The 12549-nt window shown below is 56.6% G+C and overlaps 1 protein-coding gene across 1 annotated transcript in view; it reads left to right on the top strand.

Annotated features, from left to right (window-relative positions):
- The window catches only part of DCPS (decapping enzyme, scavenger), a 33122-nt gene that overhangs the window by 19975 nt on the left and 598 nt on the right, over positions 1-12549 (top strand). The window contains exons 3-5 of the mRNA XM_010961682.3: positions 2045-2190; positions 6316-6429; positions 10787-10897. Coding sequence (XP_010959984.2) covers positions 2045-2190; positions 6316-6429; positions 10787-10897 — 371 coding nt within the window. The remainder of the gene's footprint in view (positions 1-2044; positions 2191-6315; positions 6430-10786; positions 10898-12549) is intronic.

The raw sequence follows: 12549 nt of genomic DNA on the forward strand, positions 1-12549 counted from the left end.
TCCTGCCTGCTGCTCATTAGCTCCTCATGTGCCCAAGGTTACACAGCCAGGATTTGAACCCAGGCTGATTGGGACTGGAATCTCCATCCGTCCTCCACCAGGCTTCACTGCAGATCCCATGGGATTTCTTAGGGGCCACTGCAGAGGCCAAGGCAGTGACATTCCATCTATTTCAGGCAGTTTCCTGCCTCACGAGCTCTTGATGTGCTTGACCTCTGACCTCTGGCCTGTGACCCTGAGCAGTTAGAGAGTGGTGGAGTGAGACGTGGCCAGAGGGTTGTGAGGAGGCCTTGGTGCCTCCCTTTCCGAGTCAGATCCAGAGATTCCCAGGAAGTGGGGTGACATTTATTTAGCTCCTCTAGTGGTTCAGGTGACACATTTTGTTTAACGTCAACAACTCTTTGGGTTAGATTTTTATGACCACCTTTAACAAATGAGGAAGCTGACTCAGAAGTTAAAATAATAGACCCAAGGTGGCACAGCCCAGGAGGGGCCAGCCGCACATCCGCCCACATTTCCTCGTGCTACTTCACCTGCCGGAGCGGGTCAACACCCACCAGATGTCGTGTGCTTGCCGTCGCGCCTCTGGACGCCCCCACCGGCTGCTGGAAGACGGCCCTGGGCCTTTAGGCCGGGGTGGAGAGAGCACAGGCTGCAGGTGGGGAGGCTGTGGTCCAGTGCTGCCTCTGCCCCGTCCCACGGCGTGCTGTGGGAAAAGTCTTGAACCCCTGTGACCTCTTTTCACACTCACCCGCGAAACGAGCGTTAAAATCACCTGTGTCCTCGGACCAACTGTGAAAGTCTGGGTTAGTGGTTCTGAGCTGGGTCTCGAGGTATGTAGGCAAACCTGACAATTTCCCAGAGTGTTAAAAAGCCCTTGCTCACTGCTCCCCTCTCTGGAGGGCACCTCTGAATCCAGAGTCAGGGAGGACGTGGGTCTTTTGAAAACATCCCAACTGGTTTTAAGACACTGTTTTCCTGTCCTGCTTTTAGGATCTATGTGGAAGCACTGCACAGAAGTATTAGAGTAGTGGTGACAGCTGTAGCAGATGTTACTGGAAATCGGGAAAGGGACTTAACCAGAACCAGGTGGTGTTGGATCAGGACCCTTGCCTAGAGTCTGTTTAGGAAAAACTACCTGGTTTCCTGCTGATGAAAACAGTGGTTCTCAACTAGGGGCAGTTCTATCCCCCGGGGACAGTTGGCAGTGTCTGGAGGCATTTATGGTTGTCACAACTGGAGAGAGGGTTTAACGAGCCTTCTAGTGGAAGCCTGTGATGCTGCTAACTCTCCTGCAACACGCAGGACCGCCCCCACAACACAAATGTTGACACGATGTCCATGGTGCCAAGGTTGAGAAACCCGGGACTGAAAATAGCCAGTACTCAAGTATTCCTACGTGTCAGGCATTGTTCCAAGAGCTCTGCGGGTATTAACTTGCCAGTCCTCCCGACCCTGTGACACAGGGTCTGCTGTTACCCTCAGCTGACAGGTAGGGAAGTAGGGGCCCAGGGAGGTTAAACACGGATTGGGGTCTGTGTCCCCGGGACGGAGCTGGCAGAGCGAGGACTCGAACTCTGACAGTCCCGCTCCAGAGTCCGCACCTTTAACCACTGTGCTGTTCTGCACTGCTTTGCATTGAGGGAGGCTCCTTGGCTTTAAACCAGATTCTCAGGTTTGAGTCCAGGAAGCCACAGACCTGGTTGTTTGGTACATGAGAAGAGCCAGAAACCTTTCATTCCTGTGCCCAGAAAATAAGAGGGAAGGGCTCTGTTGGGGACGAGGGGCCCAGTGACCCGTCAGGAAGACTTTGTGTCTTCCAGACTCTGAATGTGGCTCAGCTCACAAATTCAGCGGCCCAAAGCACCTCGTGGGGGTGGGTCACGAGCGAATATAACTTCTTAGCCTTTGGCTCCCTTTGTTAGGGAATCAAAGACGGGATGGGGGCCATCTCCTTTCTGTGGTGCCTGTGGGGCCAGGGTGTGGCAGGACAGTGCGGGGCTGGGGGCTTACTCTGGCCCCGGGCCATGCTGTGTCGTTGCAGATGTGAAGACGACCGTGGTTTACCCTGCCACAGAGGCGCACCTGCAGAAATACCTGCACCAGGACCTCCACCTGGTCCGGGAGACTGGAAGCGACTACAGGAACATCACCTTGCCCCACCTGGAGTCCCAGAGCCTCAGCCTCCAGGTGACTGGCCTCAGGGGGTCAGACTCAGGGGTCAGACTCGGAGTGCCGTCCCCACGGCCAGTGTGTCTTCTCAAGCATCTGTGGAGACGGCACCACAGATGGGCCAGTGCTGTCGTCCAGCACAGGTGGGGACACAGCAGAGAGCACAGCCGCCTGCGTCCCGGCCTTCGTGGGGCCTCCCTCCTGTGCGGGCCGCAGACAGCACGCAGATGTGTGCAACCACCCAAGACGTGAGGCTGTGAGTGCTGGGAGAAGCATAAGCAGGATACGGGGCGTGGAAAGTGCTGGGGCGAGGTCACTGTTTCACAGAGGACGGTCACCGTCACTGATGAGGGACTTGAGCGCACCGCCAAGGCGCCCTGGGATCTCCAAGCAGTCTGGTCCGTAGGAAGAGTTTCTGTCTACTCTATAGTAGCCGTGATGTAGTCTCAGAATGGCTCTGGCTGGGGGTCTGGGAGTGGTAAAGACCCTTGCTGGTTAAGTCCACCCCATCCAGACCCTGCTTCCCGGTTTCACGTGCAGCAAACCGGCCTCCAGGAGTTGAGTCCCAGGTAGAAACTTCCCCTTCCCTCGCTCCCCCTGCATTCACTCCAGAGGGCAGGACCTGGGGGCTTGGTGTGGGGCCTCTTCTTTCAGGGCTGTGTTTGCGAGTTGGAAGCTTCTTCTGAGCTTCTTCAGCCACTGGGCCAGACACGAGGCCGTTTTGCTAAGAGATCCCACTTCTCCTTGGGTCTGTGCCCAGCGCCAAGCAGAGCCTCTGCCTGGGATTGGCCCCACATGCACGCTCAGAGAGAATATGATGGATGAGCTGTTTTCTTGCTCACTTGTGGCTTTTGCTGTCTCCATCTCTTCATCACTCACTCCTGTCTCTCAGCGTTTCTCTGCATTTCACCTGAAATTCAGGCTACAGTGGTGGCAGCTGTTCTAACATGGGAGACTCACAGCTCTTTCTCCCAGGCCCAGGAGCAAGGAGGGCGCCCTGGGGGTGAGGGCGCTGGACGTGGGTTGTACAGGAGGTTTGCAGGGCTTGCCGGAGGCCCCGTGTGCCAACAGCCCTCTGTCCCACTGGGGGAGACCCGGCCCGGCTGGGAGCCACATTCCCCTCTGCAGTATTGCACGAGGCCCCTCTGGCTCACACTGGCTTGATTTTTTTTCCCCCTTTTTTTTAAAAAAGAAATCCTAGCTCTGTCTTCTAAGTGGAAAGGAAGTAAATCTCCATCTTCCTAGACAGGGTCTGCTATTCGGGGTGGCGGGGGATCTCCTGGAATGTATTGCACTGGTTGCACATATGTGGGACTGAAGAGAAGAAGCCTTTAATACAGTTGGCATTAGTCACATATAGACCTTCTTATAGACCACTATGCAGTTCCTCTTGGAAAATAATAGAAAAAACCCCACTCCTCTTCCAGCTCCTGTCTGACAAGAGTACTCATGTATCCTTGCTCGGCTGTCCCTGGCAAATTTACAGGTACTCAGTTTAATTGGCAGCAGTCGTGTTTATTGGGCATCTCCTCTGCACCAGCCCTGTGCGAGGCTCTGGAAGGTCAGCAAGGTGAACACTGATAACATCCCCGTAGTCTTGTAAGGAGGCTAGACCTGCAGTCTGAGACTCGCATGATAAAGGGATAAGCATTTCGGTGGTCTGTATATGAGGTACAGTGGTGACACAAAGGGGGAGTGATCAGCCCAGACTGGAGGGGGGGGCTACACAGAGAAAAGGATCCTCCTGTTGGGTCTTATGGGACAAAGAGAAGTGTGCCAGGTGGACAAGGCAGACGGGGCATCCCCGGCAGAGGGGTGGGCAGGAACGGAGGCACAGAGGGCTGGAATCCCTTGATGCATTGGGAGAGCTGGCAGGAGACAACAGAAAAAGGCAGGCAGGGGCCAGGATTTTAAAATCTGCATTTTTGAAAAAACCTCTCTGTTTCTAACCATCAGGTTTGAGAACCGTTGCCGTAGGTGATGAGGGTCCCATACTCGGTTTTAAGCATGTGGGCGACAAGGACCAGTTAGTTGGAAGCAGTGAGGGTAGAAGCAGGAAGACTGAACCAGGGCAGAGGCCCCAGGGGCTTCCCTTGTGTTGTAAGAGGCAGGGTGTTGACACTGGTTGATGTGGAGCAGCAAGGGAAGGATCTGGGGTGACTCCAGGTCTAGCTTGGGTGGTGAATGGTAGATAGTGGTATCCTTAACCAGCACAGGGTGGGGACAGCAGGATGGACATTCAGTTGGGACTTGCTGAGTACTCACAGGGTGCCAGGGACTGTTGCAAGCATTTTATGTGCGTCACCTCATCGGATCCTCACGACAGCCCTTTGGAGGCGGATGCAAATCCAGGCAGTCTGGCCCCAGCATCTGTGGCCTTAGCCAGCTACCCTATTTGTCTTCTCAAATTTGAGGTACTTGTAATTCCCCCCCAGAAAATGTGGCAGGCTGCCTGGATGTCAGAGCGCGTCAGGCTAAAGTGTCGATTCGTGAGTCACCAGATGTCGACTTCAGCGTCAGCCATGTGGACACTCGCCCTGCCATCCTGGAGCATCCTGAGCCCATTTCCATGTCTGGAAAATGCCATGACAGCACCTCCCTCCTGGGGTCCTAGTGCAAGCTGAGAGAGGTGCCTCCAGTTGGAGGCAGGAGCTGCTTATCTGGGGGCAAAGGACAGGGCTCTTCACGGAGAGGAGGATGCTACCTCTCTGTCCCCTTTATTTTGGGGACGCTTCAGCTCAGGTTCCAGCTGGCGTTTTTCTCCAGTCGCACATTCCCAGAGAGATTTCCAGTCAGAGAGGAAGTGCCTCCTCGGGACACTGACTTGCTGGACGGTCATTGCTCTGGCCCTGGCAGAGGCGCGGCCAGGCTTTCTTGGGAAAGCCCCTCTTTTCTGGGGATCGACCACGTCGTGACTGGCCTGCGGCTCCTAACAGGGGCTCTTGAGGCCCTGATATTCCCGGGCAGGTCCCCTCTCCTTCCTCCTTCTCTGATAGTTGCACTTGGTCTTGGCCCTGGTGGCCGAAAGCCAAGCACGCGGACGCGGGGTGAGTCTCGGCCTTCGCTGGTACTGCTGTCAGCACTCCCGGGAGTGGGCAGAGGAGCCCTGCACTCAACTGGCCGTGTCGCTCCCCTGGCCTCCCACCCACCCCTCGGTCAGTTCGAGGCCCTGCATGACTGTGATGCGGAGGCACAGCAGCATGCGCCCAGCTCCTGCCCTCTGTGTGGTGCTCCAGCGGGGCTCTCTCTCCCATGTTGGGCACAGAGTTCACTGACCCGGAGGGAAGTCACGTTTGCAAAGGGCTGTCAGAATTTGGGGAAGCAGAGAGGAGCGGGGCCCATGGTTGGAGCCCAGTGAGAACAGGGGCCTTCTTATCTTAACCTCCTGCAGGCTGGCTTCTTCAGAGAGGCCACCAGGGCCTTAATGATAAAGTGACGTCCTTGGGATCCACACAGCACCCAAGGAAGGGTCCTCTGAAGACTGTTGGCAGCAGCTGATCAAAGGGTGAGAGAGAGCTGGCAGCCCGGGGTTGACAGGAAAAGTCGGTGTCATCGCCTCTCCACGTGGCGTTTGTCGCGCAGGGCCCGCATCAGCTGTGTCTCCAAGTGGGGCAGAGGTGCGAACCCCACCACTCACAAGACCCCCAGCAGGCAGAGAAACCCAGCACGTTACCGTCTAGAACCGAGGCCTGCCCTGCCTTGGCCCGTAGCGGGCCCCTCTGCAAGAAGGAGCTCCCAGCCCGACTCACTTTGCCCGTGGTCCTGAACAAGGTGGCATGGGGCCCACGGGGCCCTTCTCCCGAGGCCTGTGGGCAGGGAAGGGGGCAGATGCGGACCAGGCCTGTGAGGTCACAGCAGGGCACAGACACAGTGCTGGCAGGAAGAGCCTAAACAGCCGGCCCCGTCTGAGCTGCAGGGACCCCTGTGGGGATGGCTGTGGTGGGAGAGGGGAGATCTCTTCCAGACCCCATGAGTAGATCCCTGGACACGAGACAGCCTGAGTGTTGATCCCCCAAGCTTAGTGGCCTTTTGTGACTTGGCTGTCCTTCCTGGGGAGGCTCGAGAGCCTACATGGCCCAGGGCTGGGTGTCTCTCAAGGAAAGGTGACTGTTGTGTGAACCCTCTCTCTCCCCCTCCTTCCAGTGGGTGTATAATATTCTCGACAAGAAGGCTGAAGCCGACCGGATTGTTTTTGAGAACCCAGATCCCTCTGATGGCTTTGTCCTCATCCCCGACCTCAAGTGGAACCAACAGCAGGTAAAGGATCTCGTACTGGGCCTCTGTCTCTGAGGACCCTGCTCCAGGCTGCAGGGCCTCCTTAATCCTGCCCTTCTCCCCACGTGGGCTCTCTCTCTGAGCAGATTATAATTAACCAACAAGGAGGGGCGGGAGGCCCAAGCTGTCTGCGTGGGAGTGCCTACCTGTCATACGCAAATGTTCACACTGTGTTGGTTCAGCTTAGAGCCCTTTTCTGGCTCTGCTCCTACCCACGGGGTGAGGAGTGAGCCAGCATTTGCCCCCATTACCACTCAGGCCTTTCCTGCCCCAGCCAAGTGCTGGGGCTACCACCCTCCCTCCCAGGAGCACCTGGAACTCTGAGGTGGACTGCGTGCATCCCCCCTGCCCACCGGACACCAGCAGACCCAGGCAGGCCCACAGTCTGCAGCGCTGGCTGGCAGAGGCCATGGTGACCCCCTGAGGAGTCGCCCACGTGGCCCGAGCCGCAGAGGAGGCCTCCAGGGGCCCAGGGGCCACCGGGGCCTCTCAGCTCTGCTTCCTGGCCTCCAGGGGCCCTCTCCTCTCCTGACCTCGGGAGCAGGTTTCCGGAGGAGCTGTCTTCACTCTCGCTGTCCCTTTCCTGTTCCCTGTACCCTCTCCTCCCTCCTCACCTTCACAGCGGCCCATCACCACTCACACTTAACCGTTGCCCCACCCGAGAGTAACAGCAACGGGCAGAGCACGGTGTGCAGGCGAGCTGGTCCCACTCAGTCCTGGGCTTGCTGGGTAGGGGGTGGGGACTAGATAAATGCCCCGTCCTCCAGTTGAAATCTGTGGTAATCCAAGCTCAGATCTGCTGTTCTCTCAGATTTCTGGGCCCTCTGGTTTCTGTGTTCCTCTCACAGTCACGTGATCACCCAGAGCCGCTGCTCTGGAGGCCAGGCACCTTCTCATGCGTTCTCAGCTTGGCCTGTCCGTTAGGCCTCTGGGTCCTAAGCTGAGCTTAGCTGCAGTTTGCCTGGTGTGATTTGGTGGTTTCCCCACCAGCCACGTCCCTCCTTCGTTGCCAAAGAAGAGGTGCCCAGAGCCTGTGGTTGGGGTGAGGGGCATAGAATTTTGGCTCAGAGGCTCACAGGCAGGTGAGTGCCAGCTGTGTCTTAGGGAGGCTCATGGGAGTTCCTAAACATGGCTCAAGGCGGGGTGGGGGATTTGAAGGGAGTTTCTGCAGCACTGAGTATGATTCATCAGAAGCTGGTAGGCCTGCGAAGACAGCCCTCCCTTCGTGGGGTACCATAGGGCAGAGGCGGCCCTCTCCCCTGCCCCGCAGCTTATCCCTGCCCTGGGGCAGGGGCGGGGGGCTGGGGAGCTGGCACAAGGCTATGGAATGGGAATACTGGCGGCAACTCTGGGCAGTGCCTTTGTGTGGCTCTGGGGACTCTGTCTGTCCCCTGGGTGGCCCACACCTGCAGGTTCTGGATTACAGATGGGTCGAAGGAGGTGGGGGATGTGGTAAGAGGAACTTGTGACTCACAAGATCCCTGAAGACTGAAGACCTTGTGATTCACGGGGGATGGTGGTCTGAGGGCCATGCAGGACAGCAGAAGCATCCCCATTCAAGAAGCCCTAACACACTGGCACCCGCAGCACCGAAAACGGAAATCCTCTGTCCTTCTGACCTGGTGCTGGCAGGCGTCCTGCCTGGCCTGCCAGTGGAGCTGTCCTCTCTCTGTCCCCTTTAAGACAGAAAAGGCTTTGAGAGCTGCACTGGGCTCCCAGCCATACGGCTGGGGCGACTCACCCCCTGGTTGTGAACGGGCCAGCTTAAGTATCAGTGCCTTTGATGGCAGTCAGGTGTGATTGTCCTTAACCTTTGCGTAATTAGCACTTGCCTCTTTGTACTGCCACCTTTCAGTGTCTCAGACCTGACTTGTGACAGAGCACTGAGGTTGACAGCTCCCTAGAATCAGGCAGTGTGTCCAGCAGGGAGATAGGCCAGGCCTGGACCTCTGTCCGTCGTCCTCCTCCAGCAGGGAAGGACCAAAGAGAAGGGTCTGGCATGTGCTTTGAGGGGTCTTGTAATCGCCCTAGAGTGTTGCAGAAGTGTATCTTTGTTCCCCTAGCTGATGGCTCGGGGTCAAGTACCCAGTCCATCCATCTGTTTCACAAATATTTGTCAAGTGCCTGATGTCTCCTAGACACTCTTAATTCCCTGGAGGTTTTAGAATCCCTCAGTTCTCTTAAGAGATAGCCTGTAAATTCTTTTTCATTTGCTTATTTTGGAAAGTGCGTCTAGTTAATACATGTGTGTGGTAAGAAGCAAACAGTGCAAAGAGCGGACTGTGAAAGTAAGTTCTCTCAGCCCAGTTCCTCCATTTCCCTTCCCCAGAAGAGACTGTGTCTCGCCTTCCAGAGACAGTCTTTCCATACTATACGTGTCAGCATGTATGTGTTTATATAGACACACATCCATTTTCAGTTCTTGTAACTCAGATTCTTGTGTCCAAAGCACTCAGACAGGAAGTGCCTCCTTGGAGCCTCTCCGGAGAAGGAGAGGTGGTGCTTCAAAGCTCCAGCCGTTCTCCGCCTCACTCACCCTTGCTAGGAAGCTGTTACTCTGGTTTTACCGTCCTCCCTTATAAAAAGAGATTGCTCATGTCCCCACTGAGTGATTGATGGGCTGCCTTCGGGGTGCCAGCCCGAGAGCCTGGCCAGCCCCTTGTCTAGCTTTTTTCAGATCCTCTCTCTGGGCTGGGGGCCCTTTGGCTGCCTGCAGAAAATCTGAGGTCATGTCTGATACCAAAGTCTGGGTTCCTTTCCCTTCCTCACCCAGCCCGTGAGCTGATGCCCAACCCAGGCGTCATGCCTCATTCCGTACCAGTGGAGCAGAGAGGTGTGATTTATTGTCGTGGTTGAGACTGGTCAGCAGGGATCATCTAAAACAAATGCTCCTGGTATTTGGGAGTCCTGTGACAGTGACCGTGAGAACAGCTGAAGACACCCACAGGCATGCACACATGCTTCCATCTTCAAGCAGTTTTGTTTCCTGCTTCTCCTTGGGCCCCTAGCAGGCAGGGGGCAGGCGGAGGAGTAAATGTCGTGGTCTCAGGCCACGAGAAGGAAGAGTCCAGAAGAGACTTGTGGGCACAACTGAAGCCCCGGAGGGCACAGCCGGGCCATCAGCTGGAAGGTCCCCACTGGGCTAGTCTGCAGTGGGTCTGGAGCAGAAAGCCTGGCCTCTTTGGGCTGCGGCAGAGAGGGGTGTGTGTGGCATGAAGAGGCCCAGTTGGACATCGGGCACCAGATGGAAAGTCTCATTTTCAGTTTTTAAGTCGGGGCCTTTGGGGATTTGGTTGGGTGACTCATGGTCCCCAAATTATCTCCTTGAAGAATCTTAGCAACTCACACTGCAGGGCTGAGGGCTGCTGGACTGTCTCCATGCCTTGCCCCCGGAGCCCTGGTGTCTGGGGCTTGCCTCACACATGGACATGGTAACCGGCCAAGGCCGGGTGTGGGTGAGCAGAGACGGGTGGGAGGAAGCATCCATTTGCTCTTGGCTCAAGATCTTGTTGGCCTTGGGTCTTTGTGCTGAGGTGACCTCCGGGTCTTCAGCCAGGCACTGTTTCCAGGAAGGAAGCAGGAAGGGCCACCCGTGAGTCCCATGAGATAGGAGAAGAGAGCAGAGGGTGAGGCTGTGCTGGTGCCGAGCTGGCCTCAGGCTCCCTGTCCCCCCTCACGTGCCTCGTCACCCCTCACCAGCCTCTGACTCTGGAAACGGAATGGTTTACTCTCTGCCTTAGGTGCCCAATACTTCTTGCCTCCAACCTTTGTTTTCACTTGCCTCTTCCTCAATGCTCTTTATCCAAACCCTACCTCTTCTTCAAGACCCAGATCCCCTGCCTCCTCTTCCAGGAAGCCTCTCTGGATCAGCCTAGCTAGTCTTTCCTTCTTCCTCCTGTACTTTTTTTTTTTAATTGAAGAATGGTCAGTTTACAATGTTGCATCAATTTCCTCCTGTACTTTTGTCACTTTATGTCTTAAGGCAGTTACTTATATACATGCAGTTAGACCATGAGAGTTGACCCTGGCGCTTTCTTGAACCTCCTTCCTACCTCCCACTTCCCAGCAGCTGTGAGTATATAAATATTCTCATAATATTTTTCAGCAGGAAGAATAAACAGAACCTCCACCTCTTAGACTGTCCCACTCACCTTGGGCACATGGGTGCACACGTTGACTGGGGTTGGTCCCGCCACGGGGTCCCTGGGGTTGGCTGTGGCTGGCGCCACAGGCCTTGGGTGTAGGTGCTTCCTGGCTTCTGGGAGGAATTCCGGGATTGGCAGCCTCCCTGGCCCTGTCACCTGCTGAGCCCGTTTTAACCCTGTCTGTCTCCGCACAGCTCGATGACCTGTACCTGATCGCCATTTGCCATCGCCGGGGCATCAAGTCGCTTCGGGACCTCACTCCAGAGCACCTGCCACTGCTCAGGAACATCCTCTGGGAGGGGCAGGTGAGCCACCTTGGCTGAATTCACCCTGGAGCCCAGAGGAATTACATTCCGATTCCAGTGTGTTCTGGGGCCCCTTTCCTCACCCTTCCCAGAAGTCCATCTCTGGATGTCCATGCGGGGGCCCATGAAGGCTCTTGGTGGACTCGCAGGACCCTTGTTCCTGGTCCTGCCCTGCCCTCCATCTCTACCTTCAGCCCCCTCCACCCCACACAGGCCCTCCTCAGCCTGGCTTCCCACTTTTGCTCCCTGCCGTTCTCCTGCAGGTTGCATCTGGGATGCCCTCCCATCCCAGGATTGCCTGTCCTGCTTGTGACAGCCACGTGGTGCTGGACACATTTCTTGGTTGATAGCCTACAACCTGACGCATGTCTCCACGTCCCTTCTCATCTCCCTGGAGAGCAGAGACATGCATTATCTAGCACCTGGCATTCTAGGATACTTTCCTCCTGGGGGATTTGCTGAATTGAATGAAATAGCGGGGTGTAAAAGGAGCCCTGGAGGTGAAGGGAGATGGAAGAAGAGAGCCTAGAATCTTGGACACTGGTCCTGGTTCTGACACTGTGACCCTAGCCCGCCGGGTGCCCTCAGGCAGGGCACTTCACCTCTCTGGGCCTCAGTGTCTGGAGGGGATCCTCCTGAGCCTGCCATTCTGCCTGGTTGGTCTCAGCCGTGCTTCCGCTCTGAGGAATCAGGAGATGTGGCCCCCGTGCCAGAGCCTGCAGTCACCAGGGTACCCAGCAGGGGACAGGCTCACCTGTTTCAACCAGGGTGGTTCCAGGGCTGCGACGCAGACCTGCCAGTGGGGCTCTGCCCAGAGGGACCCTCCCTGCACCTCCAGGCCCTTCACCTCTGAGCCACCCTCGTCACTGTGCCTAGCCTGCCTTCTCTCCACCCTCCCTCAGCACCGTCTCCCTGGCTGCCTTTGTCTCTCTCTGGAGTGACCCGTTTCTCTGCTGAAACGACCTCTGGATGGCTGAGCACGGCGTCTTTCTCTCCAGAAGATGCCAGGCCAGCACTCCCACCGGAAGCCCTCTGGGTGCCCTGGCCCTGGTGTCACCCTGCTGCCAAGACCTCCGGGGGAGCTCCACATGGCAGCATAGAGTACAGTTCTGGGGTGTTCTGAGCCCACTGAGGCCCTGTCTTTTTCTCTTCACCTCTGACGGCCTCAGAGGTTTGCTCACAATGGAAATGAGTCTCGTAGTAATTCCGAGCCTTGGGGGCTCCTGAAGCAGGTTGGGTAGAAACAGCTCTACCCCTGAGCAAGTTTGGGGTGGGCGGAGGGAGCCGGGGCCACAGTCGATGCTTTCCTTTCCTGCCAGGAGTCCAGCGAGACCTTGTGGCTCACAGTCGCCTGCCCGAGGCCCCTCCCCTGTCCTTTCTCTTTCCCCAAGCCCCAGGCAGCCCCAGCCCATCTCCTGGTGTCCCTGCTCCACTCTGTTCTATGCTGAGAGGGAGAACAAGGCTTCCTCCTGCCGTCTGGGTGATTTAAGTGCTGGTAAATCATCCGGGGGAGGACAGGCCCCACGGTCTTGGGAATCTGGGCCTGTCCTTAGCAACGGGACTTCCTAGATGGCCGGCGGTGACTGTTGAGGTTTTACCATGTGGGAGGCTGATCCAGGCTACCGCCCCCTTCCTTTGGGAGAAAGCGCCTC

This window comes from Camelus bactrianus, chromosome 33, assembly GCF_048773025.1.
Source record: "Camelus bactrianus isolate YW-2024 breed Bactrian camel chromosome 33, ASM4877302v1, whole genome shotgun sequence".
NCBI lineage: Eukaryota > Metazoa > Chordata > Mammalia > Artiodactyla > Camelidae > Camelus > Camelus bactrianus.